Consider the following 25,610-nt stretch of genomic DNA (forward strand, 5'->3'; position numbering starts at 1 on the left):
TCGGCGTGTCGGAGCGGAAGGGGGGAGAAATGGAGCTCGAGCTTGTCCACCGTCCACCACGACAACGATGTAAGTACCAAAAGCCGCAGTGTAATTCAGGTCAGGTCAGCTTCAAGTTGGGTAGTTGGTGGCTTTATCGTGTGAGGTGAGAAAGAAACCTATAATTAAGAAGGCATTTAAAAGAGACGTGGCCGTGTTTACTTTCTCCATGTCGTTCCCGTCAGGTCAGCCAAACCCATCCCATCCCATCTCATCCCCTGCACCCGGCTCAAAAACGGTTCGGCTCTCGCAACCCACGTCTTCCGCATTTCACCTCTCAGCCAGCCAAGAGACAGTTGCACAGTAGTCCCACTCCACCTCCTCCGTTACCTTCCCTCTCTTCTCTCATCACCCTATTGTTGACTGACTGCATGTACATCAGCCAACCCGCTTGCTTGCCCGCACGCATCCCTCGCCCCCTGACGTAGCTATAGTTGCCAACACACCACACCCCAGCCAGGCCTGCCATCCCAACCGACCGACCGTTCCAATCCGTCCGAACGTTAAACGGTTCGCCAGCCCCTGCCAGCTACCTAGTACCTAGCCGAACCGGTCCGAGTAAACCGACCCGGCTAGGTCGTGTCCCGTGTGTCGCGGAGCCCATCCACTGCCGAACCCGAATGACGTCCCATGCCATGCCATGCTTCGCGTCCTCTGCTGTCGCTTTTGTTCAACTGCTGCCCGCTGTCTCCCTCGGTAGCTGACACGGATGACATGACGTCAGCAGCCGCAACAACAATACCTAGTGGGTAGAAACGGAGAATAAACATGTTGCCTTGTCGTTAGGGCAAGGAACAACGGTTTGAGTTGTTGTTGCTCACGTCCGCCGCCACGCTCTGCGCCACGCTTTGCGCCACAGGTTGCGCCGTGCTAAACGTCAAAGTGGTACAGTCACTCAAACCGGGACAAAGTATAATCTCGTCAATCAGATGCCATTGATTGATTGATTGTTAAGGGTAGGTAGAGAGCAACCGCCGCATCCCCCACAAGCGAGCCCTCAAACAAGTCACACGGACAGAAACAGCAAGGGGTAAATGTAAAAGTAAAAGGGGAAGTGGAGGGGGAGAAATGAGACCCGCGCACCACGAAACAGATAATCAGAAAAAGAAGAACAAGCAACCAAACGAGCAGGTCGAAGAAGAAGAAAGAAAGATAAAAATCGCCATTCACTCCACGCTGTCGCTGCGACCGACTGACTCCAAACCAATGAGACAATCAGATGAAACCGTAGGAGCAGAAAAAGCCTCCAAAAAAGCAAATGTGAAGCAAAAACCCAGCAAAAAAGGAGTGTGCGGGCACGGTTGAAACGAAGCCAGACATGATGGAATGAGAACAGGGGGCACAAGGACAACTGCAGACACCGAGAAGAAGGAGCAAAAAAAGCAACAACAGAAACATGGGTAAAGGTAAAACAAGGTCGCGGGGGCATCTTGAAATCAGGCCAAGCCGTTATGGCTTGCCAGAGAAAAAGAGATGAAGCAAAAAAGGGGTGGGTCTTCTGCATTAAGCTTGCTGCTGCTGCTGCTGCTGTGAAGTAGGTTGTAGCATCATGAGTGAGGAACGAAAAAAACCGATCATGGGCAAACAAAAGGGGGTAATCGACGAAAAGGACAACAGAGTGACAGATTTTGGTGAAAAAAGACATAGACGTCCAAGGGAATAAATGAAGAAGAAGAAGAAGAAGAAGAAGAAGAAGAAGAGAGCCCCCAAACGCCGAAACCACAGTCACAGCCACAGTCCATCACCCGCTTCCGCACTGCACCCCATCCATCCACCCGCGGTCTACCAGCTCAACTCATCATTGAGGCGTGTAGTAAACCATGCCACCGGGCGGGACCTGTGGATAGTAGTATCCATCCGGGCTGGGCGTCATCATGCCGCCCATGCCTGGCACCGTGTAGTTCCCCGGCGGCGGGTAGCCCTCCATCGGCGGCGGCGCGGCGGCGTAGGCAATCTGGCCCGGGTCGTAGTAGTAGACCATGCCGTTCGACTCGTGAGCCACCATGCCGGTTTGCGCGGGTGGAGGAGCTGCGGGCGCCGGAGCTGGCACGCTCGTCGGGACCTGGTAGCCGCCTTGCTGCGGGTTTGGCATGAACATGGGAACGACGGAGCCGGGCGGGTATTGTCCTGCGGGTGCCGGTGGGTAGTAGTATGCAGGGGCTGCAAAGTTTTGAGGGGCGTATCCGGGTTGTTGGTAGGGTTGGAAGGGCTGTGCGTGGATTGCACGTTCGGGGATGTTGGAGAGGGGGGTTCCAGTCGAGACGTGGGCGGGATATGTGGGCTGCTGGACCGGAGCGCCGTTGACGTTGACGGGTACTTGCTGGTGGAACGGTACTTGCTCATGTTGTGGAGGGGCGTGGACCGCCAAATTGGCGGGGGACTCGATGCCGGCCATGGACACCTGCTTCTGAGGCTTTGGCTGGTGCATGGGTATAGGTGCACCCCAGCTTTCCCGGTACGTTGGTCGTTGAGGCAAGGGGTAACCTTGCTGGGGCGGCATGTTGAAAGCAGGTGTGGCTCCTCCGTGAACAGAACCTACTTGACTTGGAGGTCCTGATGGAATTGACTGCGCTCCTGGTGGAAGCCGCACCACCGGTCTGCTGGGGTCCATCGGCGCACCGGGGGGCCTTGACATCATCGACCCGGCCGGCGACACAATGCCGTCTGGACGGTAGTCTCTGGCCAGAGAAGAGCGCCTGCTGAGCACGCTTGGGGTGTACACGCTTCCTCCGTAGGCACTTGTCCTTCTGCTTGAGAATCCTCCATATGAGCCGAATCGTCCTCTTCCTCTTCCAAATCCTTGTTGGTTTGGTCTCAGGGCACGGGGAATGAAGATGAAAGATCGTTCCGTCGCAGGGAAAATGTAGCGCGGCGGTTGTTCTGGCAGAGAAATGCGGACAGGCTTGTCCCGGCGTAGCGGCGGGCGGTGGTTCGGAAGTTTTGTGTATTCCCGGATGGGCACCTCGGAGAAGTAGATTGGGGCCTTCATGCCGGCTATCGACACCCGGATACGCGCGTTTCCGGTCAGCTTGGTCGACGAAAACGACTTGACGGGAGGTGTTGTGGATGCATTTTGCGAGGGAGGTTTCGGGGGTTGCGTGAGGTCGGTGTGCAGGCTGGGAGGTTCAGAGGTCGTGATGGCGGCGCGGGGTTGAGGATGAGACTCTTCGAGGGTTTCGTGGAGGTCATGGGTCCAAGGTGCACTCGTCGCGGCATCTTCGCGTGCCATTAAGCTTGAAGAAAGTCAGTCATGGTGACTCACAAGCGGTGTGGGGGTGACGTACCTTGCAGGCGAAAAAGGACCACCAACAGCTCCTCGGCCACGGCCTCTCCCTCTGCCATACGGCTTGAATCCATTGGGCCCAGCACCCGGCGAGCGGTGGTCGTGCATGAAAAAGGCGCCGCGGTTGGGGATAAAGGCCGGGTCCTCGTCGCGCTTCTTCTTGTACTCTTCGTGCTCGCGTCGTCTGCGTTCTGCTGGCGTCTCGAGCCTGTTTGTCGAGCTTGCACTCGTCGATTGCTGACCAGTCGGAGGAGCTTGTGTAACGCCGGCAGCAGCGGTGATCGGGGCTGGCTCGTGTTGATGGTTGTCCTGGCTGGCTTGTCCAAGCTTGTCAAAGTCGACGGCATCGCCGGCATCCTGGGAAGCTCTCATGCCGTTCATCATGGCGTCGGTGTCGGATGCGGGAGCAAACGAAGCTGTCGCGGCGGGCGGAGCGGCGGGCGCGGCCGAGGTGTTGTCGTTGGCTTGAGTCTTGCCGGCGCGCGTAGCGACTGATTCACCGTCACTGAGGTCGCTGGCGTCGGCGTCTTGGTCCTCGTCGCTCAGGAAGGAAGCCTCGCTCTGCGAATCGTCGGCGCGCTCGTTGGCCCCCTCATCGTCCTCGGCGTCACGCCTGCGCCGTCTCAGAAGATTGGTGCGGCGACGAGGAGGAGCCATGATGAGTTTGGGTGAGAAGGGGGCGGGGTGGGCGTGGGATCGGAGAGAGGGCGGAGGAGAGGGTGTGAGGTTGCTGATGAAGTTGACGTTCGGCCGTGCAGGTCAAGAAATGGATGGCCGTTGACCGTCCAAGCACCACGGCCAGCAGGCTTGGCGAATCATGTCATGGCTGAAGCAGCACACCTCTGATCCAACCACCTCGCCCATGCCCATGATGTAATCAAGCAAGATGGTCGTTTCTACCTCTCAGAATTATCTATCTCCCATCGAATCCCCAAAACTTGCCTCCCGTTCCCGTCCCGAGGGAATATCCACGGCTACCTACCCTGCCGCTGCGCGTTTGCCGCGAATCTTCTCGAACGCCGACCGCGTCCACCACCAGCACAACGACACCTCTCCCTCCTTCTTGGCTGTGGCTGACTGCGTCCAACGAGCTTCTGGCAACCTGCAGCAAAATGCACAATGATAGGCCCGTAGTCGTCAAACTTCCAGCGACCTCACTAGCTCTGGCACGGACGCCTAGCAGTACCTATTCTTAGCCAAGAAGCGCGGCCATAATCGGATTTGCTATTTCTGCCATGATCGAGTCAGCTGTAGGCATTGGTTCACCATCACGGAAGCAACAACTTTGCAGCAACAGCTTTGATTCCTTTCCCCCACATGCGTTTCTAGGTACTCTCTCGGCCCAGTTTTGCCAGCTCGCTGTCGATAAAGTCGTCGGCGTTGACGAGCTCTGTGCTGCCGTACACCACCCTCCTCCTCGGCCCTGCACCAGGTGCGCCAGCTCCGCTCGTCCTCTTTGCCCACTCTTGCAAGTTGCCGTACTCGTCCATGCTGCCTCCGCCGACCGTAAAGACAATGGCCTCGGTAAACCCTTGCCGCCTCTGTCCAAAGCTTGCCTCGATGCCCCGGCCCACGCCGCCGAGACCGCCTGGCTGGTTCCGCGCTTGGCTGGCCGGAGGCATGGTCCCCCTGGCGTTTGCGCTCCGCGGGTCAAAGTACAGGTAGTTTTCAGTTTTTGCAATGGCCGATGACGACGCGTTTTGGGGATCCATAATCGATTCGGTAATCTTGGTTAATGTCAGATCCTTGTTTGCTGGCAAGAAGTTCTTGACGCCCGAGATGAGGTTTTCAAAGTTGGAGCCGAGTCCAGCATCCTTGAAGCGGTCCGTGAGACGGTTGGAGAGGGAGCTGAAGCCCCGGAACAGATCGCTAGAGGCAGAAGACTGGACCGGTTGCGATGGCGCAGATGACATCATTGTCATGCGGGTGATTTCTCGTACTCTGCAAGCAATCAGCAAGGGACAGTCTCCAAGAATAAGATAAACTCACGTCTTGACGTAGCGAAGCGAAGCCGTGTCCGCTCCTACGGCCTGAAGTGCCTGATCGAAGCCCTCCATGTCTGTCCGCGACACCTCTTGTTCTGTGCTCAGGAACCAAATGATGAAGAGACGCAGCTTGTCCATGGGCTCATTGCCTTTTTCATTGTCTTTGATGAGTTCCAAAATCTGGGCCTTGGAATGTTTTGTGATATTCTCCTCTATTTGGAAATAGTTGTCCAGTTGGCGGTCCTTGATGGCCTTGAGTAGCGCAGTCAAAATGGTCATGTGCATGTCCAAGAGCCCCTTTCTTTCTCTGAGCTCAGGCAGCAGCGTAATGGCAGCGCCGAGCTGCTTGACGGACGCGCTGCTGTCGTTTTGCAGGTCGTCTAATGACGCCGCGCCCGTCTTTTTGGTGATTTCGTCCGAATCTTGCTTGTACTTTTGCAACTCCAGGTCTATGGCCTCGGCGACATTGGGGAACGGGGCGCTGGCGTTTTTGGACCAAAAGAAGTCGTTGGCATTCAGGTCGTACGACTTTTTGGTGACTCCCTTTGATGGGTTGGTTTCGTCGACGGGCATTTCGACAGTTATGCGGTTGAGGTGCATTTTCAGTACGTCGTGAACTAGTGATTGGTACGTCCACGAATGCGACAACATGGGTATCAAATCAACGTTTCGATCCACAATAACGAGTACGGGTCTCGACGAAGGCGTGTGGCCGGCTGCTCCCTTGTGGCTTGCATTGGAAAAGAGGTTGTCCTTGGAGTTGAGGATGTGGTCGCGGAGCTTGCGGTCGAGCTTTGCGGAAATCATCTCGGCCGCACCTCCTTTCGGGCAACGGATGATGGGTATATTCCCTAGTCTTGTCAGCCAAGCCCGGCTGCTTGTGAGAGAGACATACCTGTTGTAACTACCACGCTGAACAAGCCACTTACTATCCTTTCCACGGCAGCATCAAGGACGTCATCTTGCACTTGGGCGCTATTTAGGGTCCAGTATGTTTCCTTTCCCATGCCCAGGCTAAACAGATCGGGCTCTGATACAATGAAATTCAAGTACTGGTCGAAGATTTGCGCAAGTTGCTCTGCTGTCCCATGCTCGGCAGTTTTGGCAGCAAAGTCCTCGAGAAGCGGACGGGGTATCGAAGAGAGGAAATTAACGTAGGCAGGCGAGTAAAGACCGCGGGCAAGGTCGGAAGTGATGAGGTCGAGGTTCATGGGAGTCGGCTCGACAAGGTAGATTACAGGTACGTCGGGAATGGTGTGGCGGACGGTGTTGATGTTTCTGGGAGTGTCAGCGACTAATGGTCGCAGCGCAACACAGGGATGTCCTACAGGTGTATCGTGATTCCCCAGCTCCTCAAATCGTTGACGCGTAGGACGCTACTTATGACATCTCTCCCCAAGTTGTCAAAGACGAGAACCTTCCAGATGGGCTGGCCATTCGCGTCGAGAATGGGCGTCGACTTGGGCAGCAGGCCATTGGGGTTGGAATCGTGGTGTTCGTCGGTATTTTGGTCCGAAGTTTGGTTGAGGTTGAGGATCTTTTCAATGGAGGCTGCGGCGAGGTGTCAGCGAGTAAACATGTGGTTTGCGCGTGGATTTCCATACCAACTTGGCGGTCCCTCAAGCTGTGGTAGGTCGAGGTGGTGGGAGCAGCCATGGTGCCGGGGGACTCGGTGCGCAGCGCGGCAGCTAGCTTTCCCAGTGGATGAAGGGGACGAGCATGCGCCGAGGGAGGGCGAGAGTTTTGGGAGCGAGTGGTGTCGTAGCAGAAGGATGTTGAATGTTGGAGGGTGTAGAGGCCACGGCGCCCTAGAAGCAGCGGAGCCCAGGATGATGCGCCGGGCTGCAGCCAGCTCGAGGGCGCCCGATTGGGCCTAGCGCGTCAGGCCCACATGAATACCTACGGGCCGCCGTCGCTCGTCGCTCGTCAACTCAACACCTCCGCCCTCGCCCCTTCAAAAAACCTGGAATCTGCCCGCCAGCTTCCCCTTCATCATCCAGATCGCGTACATGGCGGCATCTTCATCTTCTACCCTTTCCCTTGCGTAACTCCCGTCATAAGTGAACTCTTCGATTGCTGTGGTGCCCCCGTCAGATAACTGGCGAAGGAGGAAAGGGTTGACCAAGGCGGCGAAAGGTTTCTGAGGAGTCTGCTCGCGTCGCAGTCGCCGTCGCATCGCAGCAAGCAACTGAGGCAGCTGAAGTGACGGTCGCTCATCGCGAGCCTGGTCGGTAAGCAGGCTGCACTGACTGGGTGATTCGGTCGCTGCGCACGCTGGTGAAGGCGTCGCTCAGAAGACACGACAGCGACAACAACGACTACATTTTTGCGTCGGAAAAGTTGCTTGGGCCAGGATTTGATCGCTCGCTACCTTGTTTTCTCTGATCATCGGCAGCAAACCACAACACCAAGCAGACTGAGAAGAGGGCGGGCGCGGAAGAGCCAGAGCGAGCCGCTGTCAGCCAGATCCAGAGTCGGAGAGACGGACGACGCACACGCGTTGGGGGCGCATTTGCTTTGCTTTGCTTTGCTTTGCCTGGGCTGGGCAGCAGGGCAGGGCAGCAGGGCGGCAGGACAGGACAGTGTCCTTGGGGCCTTGAGCCAGTGGCCTCGTCCCATCCATCTCTTTCTTCCTTTCCCGCTCTTCGACCGCCTCAAAATTGGCCCGCTTTCGGTAAAGTGTCCTGCGCGTCCTGTAAACTCAGACTTGCGCCAATCGGAGCTCCGTCCTCATCTCCGACGCTAGCCTCTTCGGGCCCAATTTGATCCAAATGGCGTCCAATCACGTGCACCTCGATAAACACCACCAGCCTGGCCAGCAGTTCAATGGCTACCATGATAACTTGTTCCAACCCTCTACTTCTTCGCATAATGGCCAACCCTACGACTCCTCTGCCGCCGCCTCCTGGAACTATGATCAAAGACAGCAGCCGCAGCAGCAACCACCGCCCCAAAACGTGCCCCGGCCCGGCTCTGCGTGGCAGCAGCACCAACAGCAGCACACCCTTCCTTCCGCCTTCGACTCCAACTCCATCTACGGCCGTGACTACTCTGACAGTCCCACGCCCTATCAGAATCAGCCTTTGCCTGCGTCCAGCCATGGCGCCACGCGTCCTCAGTTCGATCCTCACCACCAACAAGCTGCTCTGGATCCCGCCCTCATGACCAACACGACAAACCCCATGTATCCGCCGCACTCCGCCACCCAGACGACCTCCACTCCTCAGGCTTTGCCGTCGTATGGAGCCAGCTACCAGGTAACATCTCTCCGGGTCCCAATCACATGCCATTCTAACTGTTCCAAGCAACATCAAAAGTTGAACCCCCCTGGTCAGCTCCGCGATTACTCCTCCACCCCTCCGACCACGACGGCTTCTCTCTCCGCTCCCGTACCCAAGTTTCCTCCAGCCCCCAAGCCGGTGCAGCGCGGCAACTTTCTCATTGTCGATCATGATGAGCTCAGTCGAGCCACCAATTCGATTCGTCTCGACGAGTTTGTCAACATTGGCAACGATGCTCTTGACCTTCCAACCATGAAGTGTAAGGATGAAGATACGCCCATGCCCGACAGTGCTGATGACAACAAAGCGGCCGTGCCCCTTTACCAACCACGACGATCGAGAGCCGAACTCAAGAAGCTAGCCGCGAGCGATGCTAGACTGGCCGGTATTTGCCCCGACCCTTTTCAACCTATTCAGCTGTTAATGTTCCTAGGCAAAATCACCAAGGCATCCAAAAAGGCAAAGACTCCCGCCGAGAAGCTGATGCGCACCAAGCCCTTTGGGCTGGGTTCTCCAGCGACCATCAAGGACGAGGCCACATCCTCATCTTCAGAGACCGAGTCGTCCGAGGAAGATTCTGACTATTCGTCTGATGAGGAGCCCCCAGAGCCTTCCCCGCTTCCTGCAGTGCGCCCTACAGAGATGCTCCAGCGAGTGCGTTACGACACGATCAAGGCATTGTGGCGTCCTCGGAACCTGCCAGTGTCTGCAGAAGACATCAGGATCGCCATCAGGGATTTCTGGGAGATTGTGTCGACCATTCGCAACCGTTTCAAGGGTGACAAGCAAGCGCTCCAGGATGCAGAAGAGAAGAAGATGCGAGACCTTGATCAACTCAGAGATAGAGTCAAGGACCAACGTGACCAGTTTGAAATGGCCGTAAAATGCGCGCTTGAGCATGGACATCCAGGCATCATCCGATTGTAAGTTGAATCTCCGTGAAGCCCCCAGACACCTCCAAGATACCCATAGCACCAATGCAGCTTGCGCGAATCGCTTTGGGGTCGGCCGCGTTAATAGGGTTGATGCGCAACATTGTAAATTGCGCGGGGACTCTGTGGATGACAAACAACGCCGCATCGCTTTATATGTTGCGCGCGCGGGTTTGCGTCATCTTGGCATTGTCACGTGTCGTGTGCTGCGTGGTATCAGCAGGGGCTGTTAGCGCCGACCATCCTCATCCACAGTGACCTGCAATGGCTGCCATGCGGCGCGCAAGGCACCCGTCTAATCGTGCTTCGACTAATTTTCCATTTCAGGCTCGGGGCCAACCCTGCCTTTATCAACGCTGTGTACCAGTTTTTGGCAGACCGGATTAAAGACAAAGAATACAACGACCTTTTCTCTAAAGCCGTCATTGAGGTATTTGGTGCCCACTCGTCGTTAAAAGCTAGCGAATTGACAATTTTATAGTTGATTGCTCGTGTCGAAAACCTGACTTTTGAGACCCTCGAAAAGACGAACCTGATCAAGGCTTTCAACCGGTACCTCATTCGCGGGGATGACCGACAAAAGTCGTTGGTGGAGCGAATCATCGCGCGAGCAAAAGAAAATTCCAAGAAGAACGAAAAGGAAAAAGATTCCAAGAAAGCCGAAGTCAAAAAGGACAATGTCAAAAAGGAACCCGACGCTGCCAAAACCAAGGTCGAGCCCGTTTCGCAACCATCCACAGTGGCAGGCGTCAAGCGCCCGCGTCCCGCAGACGGTGTCTCTGCTGTACCGGTCAAGAAGACGGCCATGTCCACGACATCGGCAACGTCCAAGCTCGCCACGGCTTCAGGAGTAAAGAAGCCAGGCCTTGCAGCAACAGCTCCGTCGACCAATGGAGCGGCCTCAGCAGCAAGCAAACCAAAAATGGCTCCCAAGCCCAACATGTTCCCCGGACTTCAGTCTGCTTCCAAAAAGTCTGCCGTCACGAATGGCTCAAAGCCAACAGTTGCTGCTGCCAAGAAGCCCGCAGCAGCTGCTCCGCGCTTCTCGTTTGCAGAAACCATGGCAAACCTGACAAAGCCAAAGCAAGAAAAGCCCGCGGCCAAGCCTGAGGAAAACCGGCCGCCCGAGTCCGAGGAGGAGCGGGCAAAGCGTCTTCGCAAGGAGCAGAGGCGCAAGCTTAGAGTCAAATGGGTGGACAATGAGAATGCCGGCCAACTCGTGTCTGTGCGACTCTTTACTCATGATCCAGAAGAAGAGCTCGGCCACGATGCAGCCATGGTTCGCGACGTCGATGATGTCGGCGGCGAAGGTCGCATGTTCAAGCAGCACAAGGATCAGATGGATCTCGACGAGGACGACGACAGGCCGGGTGAGGAGGAGCTGAGACGATGGATCAGTCCCTCGTTGGTGGACTTCAGCAATGTTCCGCAAGATGAAAAGGCCAGAAATTACGAGCCATATGGTGGAGGATCACTGAAGCCCGACTCGCCCGAGAAGGGAGTTCAAGAGCAACACGAGGTCAACACTCTGATGGTGTTTTACCCGTCGCGAGCAGATATCCCACCGAATCCGCGCGACCCACCTTCGGAGGATGTCGAACAAAAGGAACCCACGCCCTTTGGAACCCCATCAGAGATTGTGCTCCAACGCGCGTCAAAGCTTGCTCCTGCGCCTGCACCTGGAAAAACTGCTGCAGGGCCCGACTTTTCACGCCTTGTCGAGATCCTGCAGTCGTCTCAGCAGCAACCACAGCCGAGCCCTCCTCAGCCGGAGCCCCAGAATCCGTTTTCCAACCTCGAAAAGACGTTTTCAATGTTCAGTCAGCCACAGCAACCGCCCGCCCAACCATCGACTACAAGCGCAGGCCCCATTGACGTCACCGCCATCCTTGCCAGCCTGAGCAACATGAACACGCAACCGCAGCAATCCCAGCCCCAGCCGCAACAGCCAGCTCCGCAGCCCACGGCCTTTGCCAACCTGACCATGCCGAACCTGTCGTCGATGCCCGCCATGCCAACCATGCCGGCCGGCTTCGACCTGTCGGCCATCTTCAACACCGCCGCCGCCTCCTCGGGCGCCTCCCCCTTCAACATGCTGCAGCCGCAAGGCCAACCCCAAAACGCCGCCCAAGCTCCCCCTCCGTCTCAACCCTCCTCGCAGCAGTCGTCCTTTGAGGAAGACCGCAAGCGCGGCCGCAGCAACGACGCCGCCGCTGGCGATGGCCGCGATGGCGGCTTCAAGAAGGGCAAGAAGTGGCGCGGTGGCCGTGGCCCCAATGGCGAGTATCAACCGCCCCAGTTTGTCCTCCCCTGCCGCTTTTGGAAGGAGGGCAAGTGCATCAAGGGTGATAAGTGCACGTATCTTCATGGTGAGTAGGAGGCAGCGCTGGCTAGGCTAAGGCGCTGGCTGGAAGTCCGACGTCCCTTTGCTTGAGGATGCGATGACGGATGCGGAAACGCGGGGATGCGAGCTTGAGGCGAGGGGAGGCCCTCACTGTACTATAAGAATCGACTTTCGACACCCGCCTGCGGAATTCATGAGACGACCCGACTTCCCCCCCTTCCGGCGTGATGAAGCTTCTTGCTCTATTTGCTTCCCGCCCGCCGTACACACGCCGAGTTACGGCTTTGCGCCTTTTTCTTCCTTCTTCGATTCTCCTCTTTTTACTTTGCTCTACTTTTCGGCCGAGCTTTCTGAAAGGCTTCGGCTTATGCGACGGTGGCGGCTACTCTTCTCTTCTCTTCTTCTGCATGGCATGGGTGGATGGCATTGCGTGGCAAGGGACGTACGGGTTTGGGTGGATGGAGAATGATGGGATTTGCACTGGATTAGGATTTATGGACGGGAAGGGAGGTCTTTTTTGCTTGAGCTGCCCGCAGCCTTCTCAAATCTTGCTCTGCGCATCACTGTCCGAAGATGCGGATGAGATGGCAGGGCACGCAGGCAGTCATGCCACTGGCTAGCTATATCCATCTACTCTACTCGAGAGAATGGGCGCAGAGGGGGGAAGCAATAGGACGCAAGCAGACAGACAGGCGAAATAACACACGGAATTGAAAGCAATGGAAGTCCAGAACGTTCCCAGGTCACGGTGCCTGAAGTTGAGATACCAAGCCGCGCCTTGGGTTCCGCCAGAGCGTATGATGATGTGCATTGATTATTGGAATGGGGTGGAGACTGTTGGTGCTTTTTGCGCTGGTGTAGTTGCTTTTTTCTCGCGTTGAATGACAGAAACCAAAGCTAAACGAAACAGCCTGACAGACAGACAGATAGACGACCAGGAAGAAAAGAAACAACGACACTCACTGCCCATCCCCATCAGCCTCGACTCCAATTCTGTCTTACACGTCCATCTGACTTGCAAACGTCCGACAAACACTCTGTCTCCAAAGAAGTCCTGGCTGGCTGCCTTTATCCGCACGCACTGCCGGCAGGAGTTTGCGCCGTTTTATTCGTTTTGTTTTTTCAATCGGGCTGCTTTGTTCTGACGCATCATCGACCGACTGTGTCTTTGCTTTTGTCTTTTGTGTCTTCGTATCATGACTAGCGGCGGCTACCATGGCGGCAAACGAACGAGCGACACAGCGGCGCGCGCGCTTGCGGCAAACACAGTCTGTCCACTCCACACTCGGGAAATAAGACAGACGACCCTGCCTCGCTGCAAAAGCAAAGCCGCATCAATCAAAGAAAGAACCTGAGGTCCAAACGACGACCAGCCAGCCAACGACACCGCACCGGCTCCCAACGGCGCATCGGATGCCATCCGCGCGCTTGGAGGCTCTACCGGTCCGACCAATGTCTCGCGCAAACTGACTGACTACGTCTGACGCAATGATGCGCCGGAACGAAGGGCCCGCCAGAGCAGGCAAGCGCAAAACAAAACACCATGCGCTGCGTGGTGGCATGCCCGGCAGCGGATGGACGTGGTGGTCTTTGCTGCCTGCCATCAATGCGTCTAATTTTATCGCTGCTATATGAAGCTCCACGCGATGGCTCTTGCTTGGTTGATGGTCAAGGAAGGAAGCAAAGCAAAGCAAAGCAAAGAGCTAGGAAGAGCGATATTGGAAGCAAAGACTGCCATTATTGTTGTTGAGCAGTAAAGAATCGGGCTTCTCCATCACTCACCCTCGGCGGCTTCATCTTCGTCTGGTCCTCCATTTCTCTCTCCTCTTGTCCTCGTCGTCTTCTTTCCCTCGGTTTTCTGGAGTCGTGGTTGGCACTCCCACAATCCGACTCAACACCATCTACTGCAACCCATCCGACTCATTCGCAACCCACCATCTCACAACCTCTTCTCGAGAGAACGCCACCCGCTTCTCCGACAACAGCGTCACCACCTACCTTATCGGCCGAAAAAAGAGAGTCAGAACCTCGCTTGTCCCTGATCGCCCGTCAGGACACCCCTCAGGCGCGCCGTCACTGACGACGGTTTTTGTTGCTGTGCCACACTTTTGCTCGCGAGCGAGGGACGGATCTATCTTTGTCGTCGTGCTGCCATTGTTGCTGCTATTCCCACTGTGACGACAACCCGAGAGCGGAGAGCGGCTAAAAAAAGAAGAGCAAGGAAGGCTGGAAGGAAGGAGTGGCAGAGCAAGCCGAGTGTGAGACAAGGGAGAGGAGCGAGAATATAAGAGAGGGAGAGGCGCGTGGACGATATACGACATACGATATTCGACATTCGCACACGGACGACGGGACAGCTCTACTTACCCGCGCACCTGGCTCCTACATACCTGCGTGGCTGCACCATCAAGCCTCCTCGACGTCGTCGAGCAAATACGGTACACACATCCAAAAACGAGAAAAGATTCAAAACACTTTACGATAACCCGTTCTTCTATTATCGACTCGGACGGGAGCAACAACAACGATCCTAAATTTCCAACTCCCTGGACCCAACTCGCGAGGATCGAGACCAGGGAAACCGGGACGGACTTGCCTACCTGCCTACCTACCTACCTATATCTCTCTTGCCTCGACCAACAAACCACCCCAACCGTTCAGCCTTCCATCCACCATGTCAACACCAACACCAACATCTCCAATCTCTCGCGCCCGTCCCTCCTCTTCCACCACCCTTCCCGTCAACCACCACGAACACCACTACAACAACAACCTCACCTTCCGCACACCCCTTCCCTCCTCTCTCCATCACCACTACCACTACCAATACTACCACCTCTCCCACGCAACACTCGACGCGGCAGACGACAAATGGCAGTGCTGCCGCTGCGCCGCGTACCACCCGGCGCGGATGCCCGGGTGCGATGCGCGCCGCTGTGGGCACGTGAGGTGTGAGGGGTGTGTGGCGTGTTGATGCGTGGAGGGGAGCCGAGTGGGGGGGGGGGGGGGGAGCGAGGTGGAGAGATGAGGAGAAGAAGAGAAGAGAAGAGGGCCAGAAAGCAAGCAAGCAAACAAGCAAGCCCGTCCGTCCTCCCAACCCCACCCACCCTTTCGTCGACTGCGCAGCAGAGCAGAGAACGACATGCAGATAAAGAGACGGAACGGGACGGACTGAGGAGGCAGTAAGAAGGAAGGGGGTCTCATCAACCTCCCCTCTCCTCCCCTTCTCCTCCCCTCCTCCTTTTTCTCGCGGGCAGGCGTCAGCGCACCGCGCAGTCAAGCGGGCAGCGTCCCACCACACGGACACGACACCGAGACACCAACGAAGGCGACGGCTGGAGGCGCCGAGATATTTTGGCGTCCCGTCCTGGACTACCACATCATTCACCGATTCAGACCTCCTTTGCGTTCCCAAGCCTTCCCATCTTCTCATCTCACCTTCTCATCTTCTGGTTTGGGCATTTCATTTGGGCATTTCACTCGCATCAACGACCGGCGCAAGATGGACGTTACACACATTTAACAGGACATAGAATTAGACTTTTAGTTTCGACGGCCTCGCGGCCTACAGCAATCGCATTTATTTCTCATTCTTCTGCTTGCTTGGGTCTTTGGTTCTTCAGTTTTGATCTCTCGGGCCTGCGCTTTCTTCTTCTGGACTTCGCCCTTGCTGCGAGTGTGCGAGAGACGAACGGAGGAATGGAGAGTGGATGGTTGGCTTCGCGAGATTGGGCGTAGGATGTTGTCGAGTGGTAGGTAGGTAGGTAGGTAGAATACGTTGGCGTGGTGGTGCGGCGTTCAAGTGTCTACACAGGTTTCTTGCCGTCTGTCCTGCAGGTCTTTTCAAATGAGTGACGACGTATCGAGCGACTTCGACGTCTTTAAGAGAAATGGGAAGAGATGGGGGATGGATGGGCTGCGGATAGGTGCCGTGTTGTACAACCAAGGACGCCCTAGGTGTGGGGAGATGACAATGTTCAGTCACGCAATCACTCACAGAAAGGGTGTGCAAAGGAAACGCCACAGAGAAGAAAGGCTCAAGTGGTTGCAAATCCAGCTTCCATGTCGAATGTCGATTCAAGTAGATACGCCACTCCACTCCACTCCGTGGCGCCCCATTGCAGTAGTTGGGCATCCCATTCTATCCGCTCCCGCCGCGTCTTCCTCTCGACCATCCGTTCGTTCGTCCGTCTATCATTGATGTACTGTAGTTCATCAAACGAGTGAAGCCCATCCCAGACCACAGCATAGCGCATTCAACTCTCAGTTCTCAAAACTTTTCCGCTCGCACCCTCAAACCACACACCCTCTCAACACCCCGCAAGCCGCCGCTCAAATCTCAATATCAATGCCCAGATCCATGCTCCCAATCATCTCATCGTCCATCGTCTTCTTCGTAAACGTCGGAATGCCCTTGCGTTCCTTCTTCTCCTTCTTGATCATCTGCGACGGGGTGGCCGTGCGGCTGACATCGCTGCCATCAAACAGCGGGTCGCCAGTGACCTTTCTGGCCTGTTCCTCCTCAAGGCGAGCAAGGCGGGCCTTTTCGGCCGCGGCGGCCTTCTCGGCGGCCTTGAGCGTCAGCGCGTTGCGCACTTCCTCGCGGTTGGCCTTGCGGATGCTCTTGTTGAGCGCTTGCAGCTTGAGCTCGCGCGTCGGGATGACGGGCGCGCTGCGCGTCGTCGCTGCGATTTCGCTCGCGTACTTGTTTTGCCGCCGCAGCTTCTCGGCAATCTCTTCGTCGGTCCAGCGGCGCTCCAGCAGGCTGTGGATGCCGTTGAGGTACTTGTTAAGCTTTGATCTCGTGGGGATTTTGACGCTGTCCGTCTCGCACGTCCTCTTGTACTTTTCAAACTCGGACTGAGGGAGAACGTCAGCACAGATTTCCCGCGTTTGCAAATTCACATACCTCTGTAAATCTCGAGTCTGAGCACATGATGAACGGCCATTCCTTCTCCGCCTTGCCGAATGTGACCAGCACGTGCTGATCCGTCTTGACTGGCTTGCCGTTGGAGCCTTGCATCGTGTAGGGGGAGCCTTCGACAAAGTCCTTGATCTGACACATGCGGTATGTGCTCTCGCCTGTCGACTTGTTCAAACCAATGTGCACCCGGCAAAAGCAGCCGATGAGGTGTTGGCCAAAGCCCGGGTAAAAGCAGACCTTGGCAAAGTTGGACCTGCCCACACGGACGCGCTCAAAGTCCCTCAACTCGGGCGGAGGCTCGTCGCGCGCAGGGGACTTGCGGCGCTCGTCCCATTCGACGTCGCTGTCTCCCTCTGCGTCCAGGTCAGACTGGTGGCGCTCGCTTTCGGCGGAAGGAGAGCGGCGAGGGCGGTTGCGGCGATTCCTTTGCTCAAATGTCTGCTCCCGCTGTTTCTTGTATGCCGCCAGCTTCTCGTCTCCGCCCCGGATCCTCTGTCTGCTGCTCTTGCGCTGGTCGTCGTCGAGATCCGCGGTTCCAGCCTTGCGCTTCTTGTCCTCCTTTGCCTCCTTTGCCTGACGAGCGACCATGAGCCGCTTGAGATTCATGTCCTGGGCGCGTCGTTCCTGTTCTGCCGCACGCTCGGCCATGATGGACTCTCTTTCGAGTTCAGGAAGTGCCATGATCCGCGTCTTGTCCTCGTACGACGTGAATTTGCCCTCGACCGGGTACGGGTTGCTGTCATCCGGACCAGAATCGGCGCCAGCATCAGAGTCGGACTCGTCCATCGCGCCGGAACCGAGGGAGTCTTGCGAGGAAGCTCCATCGGATCTTTGCAATGTCAGTCATGGCGTTGGGATCGAGATCTCTGGCAGATACTCACGCTTCGCCCTCTTCTTCGCTGTCGTCCTTTCTACGGCGGGCCCCGGTCTTGCGCGGCTTCGTCTTTCGACGCGGAGGTGACGCTTCTGGCGAGCTGTGTCGATCGGAGGGCTGAGGTGAGGAGCGCGGGGATGGAGAGCGGCTCTGACGGGTCTGAAGGTCGTCGCCTTGTTCCTCGTCGCCTGCGTCCTCGCCGGCGAGGGCGAGGAGCTCGTCATCGAGGTCGAGACCGTCGTCAGACATGGTGGCTGTGGAAATGCTGGGACTTGAAGATGTGGAGTTGCGATGAATGAGGAGCGCTCTGACGTGTCGACGCTCGAGAGGCAGAGGCAAAGGTCCGGAACGTGGCCTTGTGTTCAGGAGAACTGGAGCTGGGGGCTGCTAGCGGCGCGTCGAGGTGCTGTAGCCACGCGTCAAGATTCGAAAGAGTCGGCTGGAAAAATGATGAGGCTCAACAGCCGCGGAGATTGAGCTGGACGCAAAAGTGAGAGGTGACGGGGTTGGCGGTGGTGTGGTGAGGTCGAAGAAGTTAGGTCGACTTGGGCCTCAGGTCAAGCTGTCTATGCGACTGGGAAAAACTTCGGAACAGGGCTCGGATCACGTGTGACGCAATGGAGTTTGGCGCGTCCCCGTCCCTGACAGGGTCCGTGCGCCATCTCGCGCGCCGTCGATCCCCGGCGATTTCGGGCCAAAGTCTACCACTGACCTCACCACTACCACTCTACAACTAAGACCTACATACACTGCTTTTACCCACGTACTTTTCCTTCCTCATCTCGCTTTTCGTTGCATAGATTCGTCACAATGTTTTCATTATCCTGCAGAACAGCCGCTCGCTCGCTCCGTCCGTCGCATTTTTCTTTTGCATCAGAAGTCGCCGCTGCACCAGCAGTGGTACGATGCGCCGCAACAAAAAGAGCAGCCTCGACAGCAGCCGCAGCGCAAATAAACAACGACACTCCCCCCGAGTACCACACACCATCTGGCGAGCAAAGAACACCGCTCAGCGCCGAGCAAAAGGCGTTTCTGGACGGCGCGGTAAGTAGACGCTGGAATCATCCCTGCTCATGCGCCACTGCTAACGGTCGTCTTTCTCTTAGCTACGAGTCAACCAAGCAGGCGAGCTCGCCGCCGTCCTCATCTACCTCTCGCAAACGCCGCCCATCGTCCGCTCGCATCCGCACCTGCGGCCCCTCATGAAGCACATGCTCGACCAGGAAAAGGGCCACTTTGACACGTTCAACCACTTGCTCGCCAAGCACCGCATCCGGCCCACCATCATGTATCCAGCCTGGACAGTTGCGTCGACGGTGTTGGGGTGGGGCACGGGCATCCTGGGCCGCGAGGCCGCCATGGCCTGCACCGAGGCCGTCGAGACGGAGATTGGCCAGCACTACAACGAGCAGGTGGCGGAGCTGCTCGAGTGGGAGCGGCGGCTGCAGGCCAAGGGCGAGGAGCTGGGCCCCGAGCTGAGTGAGTTGCTGAAGAACTTGAGGCGCATCAGGGACGAGGAGCTCGAGCATTTGGACCACGCGGTCGAGAACGATGCCAAGGAAGCGCGCCCCTATGAGCTCCTGACAAATGTCATCAGGGGCGGCTGTCGCGCGGCCATCTGGTTGACGGAAAAAGTGTAGGGGCAATCTTTCGATCTGGCAATCTTTCGACCTGTTCAGATGGGTCTTATTCATCATTCGTCCATTGGCGTTGGAGGCATCGGCCACGGCTGAATCTTTCAGGGGAGCGGAGTTTTGCGTTTGGGGCAGGCAGGCAGGCATCCTCTCAACTCTTACCGAGACCATAGAGATGTACTATTAGTCAGGAGTCCTGGCATACCTACTGCGAGACACACACGTCTTGCAAGGAAAATTCACAGTCAATATTTTCTTTCTTTGCAATAGAACCAATTCCAGTCACTTAAACGGCGCGAAACCCCGGCCCTGGTCACGCCCGTCACACCATGTCTCTCCTCGCCTACTACGATCGCCACCTTTACAATCCACCGTTTGTCCAGTCGGCTCCCAACGACGAATGACTCACAAGATGAACAGCAGCATCGACACTACCAGCCAACCTCGTCCGCTGGATCAATATGGAAAGCCAAAGACGAGGCAGCGAGGAGCCGCATTGTCAGCGTATCTGTTGCTCCATAACACATCAGTGACAACTGGAATGAAGAAGCGCCGCGAAACTCAACTAGCCAGTCGTATCCAGCGGCCTGCAGTACACCAGGTAGCTGGTCTGGGGGAGTTGGCGCTGTCGGGTGCGGTTCGGTAGGTTTAACTCTAACACTACAGTGCTTGTACTGGACCTCATCGTGGTGCGCGGAGGGTGGAGCCGAACGATTAGCGGAGGCAGTGGCTGGACGAGGTGAGGTGCTCAGGGGGTTGAGTACACGAGTCTTGAACAGCGTGGAGGCAGAGAGAGGAGAGTAGAGGAGCGATGGGGGCGCTGGCTTGCTGAGTCTGTGAGTCGATTCGCTGGTAAGAGGAGAGGTGCATGATTCTCGTAGTGAATTGGCGCAGCGTAGCCAGACCGGCAGGCGAATGGTTAGATGTGAGGCCCTGTCCTCGCGCCAGTCGGTCAGTCGAGTAGTCTCAACTCGCCCACCTCTTCCGCTCGATCTTCATTTTCCCAGGTTAGAGTACTTGCGTGTCTCCAACTTCTTCTGTGGTCTGAAGGCGCGCTGGAGAAAGACGTCATGTCGAGTGAAGCGCAACTCATCGGAAGTCGCATGCATCCCTCTTGCCACAATGACTATCAACTGTCTACGAGGAGACTGAAAGCTTACCTGAATGTTTGTTGCACTTGACAGATCGCCGTCCCGTTACCCATACAGCGTTCTGGCCGGGCTGAACAAGGCGTTTGTCAAGTGTCAAAACAAAACGCCATGTCAAGCAAGGCAACGCACCCCCTGAAAATTCCCTGGATGTGGATAGTGGTACTGGTCAGTGGTCAGTGGACACTCGACAGTGCACGCAAGCGCCCTCACCCAGCCCCCCTCTCTCTCGTCCTCTTTCCCGTCAGCTCCGAGACGTGCGTATCAAGTGATGCGTCGACGACCCCGTGTCATTTGCGCCAAGCCAGGCGACCGGGCATTCACATCTTCGACAGACAGCAGATGCTACTGCGGTAGCAGCGCTCGTACTCGCACTCTGGCCGAGCTGCGGAGAAACAAGATGCGTCTACACAGTCACTTCTGGCTGCTCGCTGGGCATCACGCCCAAGTCTTCTCGCAACTGCGTCCATCCAATTCCCACGACTTGAGCTCCAACGTTGGCGCTGCCTGGTCTCGCTATGGATTATTCTGCGCGCAGCACGCCAGTCACTGGACCATCCATCCGCCTGATATTTCATCCGGCGTGATTGGCGGAGCGACGTCGTCCGGCCGGGGCTGGGGCTGGGGCTGGCGGACGTTGGACGCAGATCGCTCAAATCAATCCATCACAGATGGCCCCACAAGATTTAATATGGCATCGGGGAGACATGGCGCAGCGTTCCTGCGCTCCCGAGTGCCAATCGAGCTTGCTTTGTCGTCTGTGCTTCCTGCCGCAGTCCGTCTGCGTCAGGACTCAGGCAGAAAGAGTCCAGCAAGAAGGTGGAGACTGGAGGGGCTGGTAGGGGCTGTGCCTTGCCAATGTGTGATCTGTCCAAAAACGTTTTCTTGAGCTTGCTTTGCTTTCTCGGGAGGTCGTGCAGCGGAAGTCGGGAGGATCGAGGAGGGATGGAGGAGTGGTCCGAGGGCTTCTCTATAGGCGGCTATGAAGACGGAGGATCTACAGGGCCGGCTTTGCGTAATTTGTCCGGGTTGTAGAAGGTGGTCCCCTGAGTACGGATTGAGATTCGAGTGGAGCAAGTGTGGAGGTGGATTTCTCCACTCGAAACCTATTTCCGTCGTCGAACTTGACAATGTGACGGTCGAGCTGGTTGAATTTCCGATCATGGGGACTTCTGCCGCAAGCACTCAGCAAATCCAATGCGAACAGTTGCATCTGCTCCAAGTCCTCTGGTCATCACACGCTGTTGGTGGTACACTGACTCGACGACATCCCTCCTAGGAAATGCCCGGTGGAGTTGCAACGCAGACGAAAAACAAACGTTTGCTTTTCGGCCGTTAGCAAAACCCAAGCATCGGAGAAGACGTCAACCCAAGCGCATGTTGCTGGGAGATTTGGCCTCCATTCGGACCATGGTGCATGAAATGCCTCGTCGCGCGTCACCAACAAGTCGCTCATTCACCCACCCGACTCCGCAGTGGTGCGGTGCAACAATGCTGCTGCGGTCCAAGAGCCCACGCGGTCGCCGATGCGCTTGTCAGATGGCTGCAAACCGCCCATCGCCGGACGTCGCAGTCATCTCATCTCGCACGGCGCGCATGAGGGATGCGTGGTGATTCCCGAGCGATCGGATTGCGTCGGTGGTTGCGAGGGCGATGCTGCAGGTGCAAAGAGCGCGGCAGCCGCAGCAGCATGTAACGTATGACTGAGCCCGATTCCAACAGGGTGGATCCGCCCGCCGGTAGGTGAGCGCGGGAGACTGCAGCGTGAGGTGTGCGACGACGATGCGAGGAACCATTGGACGGCGGGTGGGAACGGCCGACTGCAAAGGGAAAATGGCTCCGTGCAAAATGAAAAATGGTGTGTCTAGGCTACAGCAAATTGGTCGGAAGGGAGTATGTCGACTGCAGCGTCTTAGGTACAACAGCAGCAGCAGGATCGGAGACTGCTTTGGGAACTGATGTGCAAGAGAAGTCGGAATCGACGTGCTGCTGTCTGTATCCAAAGGGCATTGGACGCCATGGTCAACACCATGAGGATAGAGCATCAGCCATGTGCGCCCGCAAGATCTGAGATCTGCCGTTTGTGATCATTACTGAGATCGGGCTGCGAAGATAGACGCACGGTTCGGACAATGGACGGTCTGTGTGTCCTGTCAAAGTTGTCCTGTAGCATGGACTTGGGAAGTGCTTTTTGACGCAACTCGAGATAGAGTGAAACCGGAGCCCTCGCCTCGGCCCGTCAGTGTGGGAATTGGGGCGGGGAGATGTGTGTCGGTGTTCCGCAGCCAATGGTAAGGGGCCGTGTATGCTGCATGCTCCACGCCCACGATGGGGCTGGCTGTGGGGATCAAATGAGACATGGCCTGACTGCTTCCGGCGTCTTTTTGGACTTGCTGAACTCGTTTGCGTTTGGCGGCAACCTTGCTGGCTCGGCGGCTGATTTTGAGGTGCAGTGGTTGAAAAATTCTGGATGAGTCTGAACGAGTGTCGTCGAAATAATGTTGTCGTCACGTGCGACCCACGGTCCAGGAGGTGTTCGTCTCCCGCGGCGTGGACTTTCGTCGTTGACGACTTTACAACTTCGCCCCATCAAGTCCGAGTCGACGTGTTTCTCAATAATCCTCCTCGATCTCGCGCCCATGCTTGCAGTCCAAAAACAGCACAGATTGGCCGTCATCTCTGCAATGTAACACGGCATATCTCGCATTTGCGGAAGAGTTTTGTGCTACACGATGCGACTGATGATTGGCGAATGACAGCTCACAATCTATCCAGGCGGCTTCGTCAGCTCTCTTGCGTCAATAATGCCAGCTGGAGTCGTTTCCCAGACGTTGGCCGAGCTTCCTCCAGCGTGAACATGCGTCGTCCTCTGCGGAATGTCGGCGTTGCCCCGTCTGGCCCATCCTCCTGCTCAGAAGCAGAAAGCGGGCTGGACCAAGCCAAGATTCCCCAATCTGGACCCTCATGTAGGTCCCTTGTGGGTACTTGATCTGTGACCGGCTGCAGCATCTGCAATTCATTCGACTGGTTATTTCTTGCAAGCTAAGCGACCTCTTCCTGACCTTGTCCCTGCTCCTGCGCCTTTCCACGCTCAATTGCCAGCTTCATCCCTTCACCTACCCATCATCGCCATGATTTCTGCTATAATCCATCGTCGTACTCGTTTGTCCTAGAAGGCCTCGGCGCCCTGAGCTTTCAGGCTCTAAATCCAGCGCGCCTCGCGCAAGTCCGCCATGGATTCGACGTCTTCCGATGAAGACAAACGATGGATTCTGCTGGCCATGGTCTGCTTCTGCCTCTCCTTGACCATCCCGACTTTCGGAATTCGCATATACGTTAGGGTCTTTATCCGCAAAATATTCACAGTTGACGATTGGATGATGGTAATCACGAGCGTAAGTGGTTTTGCATTCCCCAGTTTCTGCAACGACCTCTCAGCGCTCGAGCCTGACGTTGCGGCCGGCGCGCCTATGCTCCGCATCACGATGCGCCACTGTGCATCCAGTGACGCAGCGCAAGCTTCCAGGCTGTTTGCATTTTCAGCAATTCTCGAATCGTTGATGCTGACTGCAAAAAGATTCTCTACTTTGGCTTCATTAGCTGCATAGCCGTTGCCAGCTGCAATGGTCTCGGAGGGCACACGGCCAACCTCAAAACAGAATTAAACTATGGATATTTTGGCAAGGCACACGACGGAGACGTAGTCGTCGCGCTGCAGGTGCGTATTCAAACGGAATCGGAATGGTCCAGATGGCTGACAACGAGCAGTTCTTTTACTTGAGCACGCTTCTCTACGTGCTGACATTTCTCTTTCTGCGCATCGCAATCGCATTCTACCTGGCTCGAAAGCCCGACTTTTTCAACTTTCGCCCCGTTTTAATGATCACCCTGGCGGTATCCACCATTGCAAGTTTTGCCTTCTTCTTCGGCCTCCTTTTCCAGTGCGATCCCATCACCGACTACTGGTCCCGGATCCGATCCAACTTTCCAGGCTCTTGTCGGCAGACGTTGATGAGAGATTTGTGGTATGCGTTTCTTGGAGTCAGTCTGGCCGCAGACCTGGTGCTTGCCGCGTTCGGAATTGCGGCGATTTGCCAAAAGGACATTCGTTGGTCTAAGCGCCTAATGCTTGCTCCTGTCAATGTCTTTGCTATAATGTGAGTACCAAATTCCTTAGGAGCGGGCTGGAAGACTAACAGCGACAGTTCGATCGCCAGTTGCGCGATAACATTTATATTTGTGCCTCGCCTGGAGCAGTACGAAGACATGACGTGTAAGTCGAAGCGGGACTCGCATCTCCCCCTTTCTGCTTAGAATCCCAGCTCATAGATTTCTATTCCAGGGTCCGTCACCCCATTCACAATCTTCTTCATGATCACGCCAAGCATGGGAATGGTTGCCGCAAACCTCGCGACATTCGGGCCCTGGCTAAAAGAAATCAGCCTCTTCACCACGCAGCCTTCTATGAACATGACGCTGCAGCCCGGCCGGCGAGCTCCGCGTTGGCAGCCCCAGAACGACGCGCAGCCGTCGCGTCCGGCCAATAGGGGAGGCGGGTGCATGCACGACATCGAGTGGGCGGGCTCACCGACGCAGAGGCTGAGTAGTATTTCGATTTGACGTTTTCTTCGTGCGGATGCAGTCGTTCGATACCTTCTTTCCTTGCTGTCTGTCTGGTTGCTGTTCATGATACCCCGCGCGGCATTTACGGGATATTTGATGGGTTTGATTGAGACTGGCTTGCTTGATGCCATGTATTATTACACGTCTTTCTCCCCTGTCCGGTGCTCTATTGCATAGACGCTTCGAGAATCAAGTCGTGCAAACGGCGAATCATGTCGATGGAAACTTTCGTATAAACGATTTCGGCACTACTGGTTGCTACCGAGTAGTCGCCATGCTGACAAGCACGCCTCTTTGAAACGACCATTATCGCTTGCGGATTTCTTGTCGCCACGATTGCATCCTGTCATCCTACGCTTCGCCAACATCTGGTAAGCTGCCCTCCCCAACTCCGGGACCACATTTCGCTAACAACATGGCATCGGCAGTGATCCCACCTGTCATCACTCAGCAAGCCGTCGACAAAGTTTTGAACGACGTCCCACACATATCCGCCTTTACAACGTCAACGCTGTCAACAGTCTGTCAAAACGCGCCTCCCTA

At 56.2% G+C, this 25,610-nt stretch overlaps 9 protein-coding genes across 9 annotated transcripts; 4 read left to right on the forward strand and 5 right to left on the reverse strand.

Annotated features, from left to right (window-relative positions):
* Positions 1-955: 955 nt before the first annotated feature.
* On the reverse strand, positions 956-1,739 carry BKA78DRAFT_307698 (uncharacterized protein). The gene has a single exon (XM_066887885.1). It carries the CDS (start codon positions 1,682-1,684, stop codon positions 1,046-1,048), a length of 639 nt encoding a protein of 212 aa, XP_066748597.1. The 5' UTR covers positions 1,685-1,739; the 3' UTR covers positions 956-1,045.
* Positions 1,740-1,837: 98 nt separating this feature from the next.
* BKA78DRAFT_247185 (CASC3/Barentsz eIF4AIII binding-domain-containing protein) lies at positions 1,838-3,979 on the reverse strand (the record flags this gene model as incomplete). The annotated part of the gene is made up of 2 exons (XM_066884286.1): positions 1,838-3,272; positions 3,324-3,979. 2 exons carry the CDS (start codon positions 3,977-3,979, stop codon positions 1,838-1,840), a joined length of 2,091 nt encoding a protein of 696 aa, XP_066748598.1.
* Positions 3,980-4,197: 218 nt separating this feature from the next.
* BKA78DRAFT_307702 (Sec1-like protein) lies at positions 4,198-7,090 on the reverse strand. The gene is made up of 5 exons (XM_066887886.1): positions 6,912-7,090; positions 6,636-6,858; positions 6,203-6,585; positions 5,312-6,158; positions 4,198-5,263 (listed from the first exon to the last, which is right to left on the reverse strand). Exons 1-5 carry the CDS (start codon positions 6,961-6,963, stop codon positions 4,648-4,650), a joined length of 2,121 nt encoding a protein of 706 aa, XP_066748599.1. The 5' UTR covers positions 6,964-7,090; the 3' UTR covers positions 4,198-4,647.
* A 988-nt stretch (positions 7,091-8,078) lies between these two features.
* BKA78DRAFT_350544 (uncharacterized protein) lies at positions 8,079-11,897 on the forward strand (the record flags this gene model as incomplete). The annotated part of the gene is made up of 5 exons (XM_066891018.1): positions 8,079-8,564; positions 8,613-8,973; positions 9,022-9,511; positions 9,848-9,950; positions 10,002-11,897. The coding sequence occupies 5 exons, from the start codon at positions 8,079-8,081 to the stop codon at positions 11,895-11,897; spliced, it is 3,336 nt and encodes a 1,111-aa protein (XP_066748600.1).
* A 3,478-nt stretch (positions 11,898-15,375) lies between these two features.
* On the reverse strand, positions 15,376-16,097 carry BKA78DRAFT_90684 (uncharacterized protein). Its single transcript, XM_066893940.1, has one exon. The coding sequence runs from the start codon at positions 15,997-15,999 to the stop codon at positions 15,484-15,486; it is 516 nt and encodes a 171-aa protein (XP_066748601.1). The 5' UTR covers positions 16,000-16,097; the 3' UTR covers positions 15,376-15,483.
* BKA78DRAFT_90688 (uncharacterized protein) lies at positions 16,098-17,763 on the reverse strand. Its single transcript, XM_066893941.1, has 2 exons — positions 16,774-17,763; positions 16,098-16,724 (listed from the first exon to the last, which is right to left on the reverse strand). The coding sequence occupies exons 1-2, from the start codon at positions 17,572-17,574 to the stop codon at positions 16,197-16,199; spliced, it is 1,329 nt and encodes a 442-aa protein (XP_066748602.1). The 5' UTR covers positions 17,575-17,763; the 3' UTR covers positions 16,098-16,196.
* Positions 17,764-18,383: 620 nt separating this feature from the next.
* BKA78DRAFT_307713 (ubiquinone biosynthesis protein COQ7-domain-containing protein) lies at positions 18,384-19,650 on the forward strand. The gene is made up of 2 exons (XM_066887887.1): positions 18,384-18,706; positions 18,769-19,650. The coding sequence occupies exons 1-2, from the start codon at positions 18,473-18,475 to the stop codon at positions 19,300-19,302; spliced, it is 768 nt and encodes a 255-aa protein (XP_066748603.1). The 5' UTR covers positions 18,384-18,472; the 3' UTR covers positions 19,303-19,650.
* A 931-nt stretch (positions 19,651-20,581) lies between these two features.
* Positions 20,582-21,487, forward strand: BKA78DRAFT_90693 (uncharacterized protein). Its single transcript, XM_066893942.1, has one exon. The coding sequence runs from the start codon at positions 20,716-20,718 to the stop codon at positions 21,331-21,333; it is 618 nt and encodes a 205-aa protein (XP_066748604.1). The 5' UTR covers positions 20,582-20,715; the 3' UTR covers positions 21,334-21,487.
* Positions 21,488-23,565: 2,078 nt separating this feature from the next.
* Positions 23,566-25,310, forward strand: BKA78DRAFT_90728 (uncharacterized protein). The gene is made up of 5 exons (XM_066893944.1): positions 23,566-23,839; positions 24,022-24,162; positions 24,213-24,601; positions 24,650-24,717; positions 24,787-25,310. Exons 1-5 carry the CDS (start codon positions 23,678-23,680, stop codon positions 25,062-25,064), a joined length of 1,038 nt encoding a protein of 345 aa, XP_066748605.1. The 5' UTR covers positions 23,566-23,677; the 3' UTR covers positions 25,065-25,310.
* The last annotated feature ends 300 nt before the right edge of the window (positions 25,311-25,610 follow it).

This window comes from Phyllosticta capitalensis, assembly GCF_038381095.1.
Source record: "Phyllosticta capitalensis strain CBS 128856 chromosome Unknown BKA78scaffold_2, whole genome shotgun sequence".
Classification (NCBI taxonomy): Eukaryota; Fungi; Ascomycota; class Dothideomycetes; order Botryosphaeriales; family Phyllostictaceae; genus Phyllosticta; species Phyllosticta capitalensis.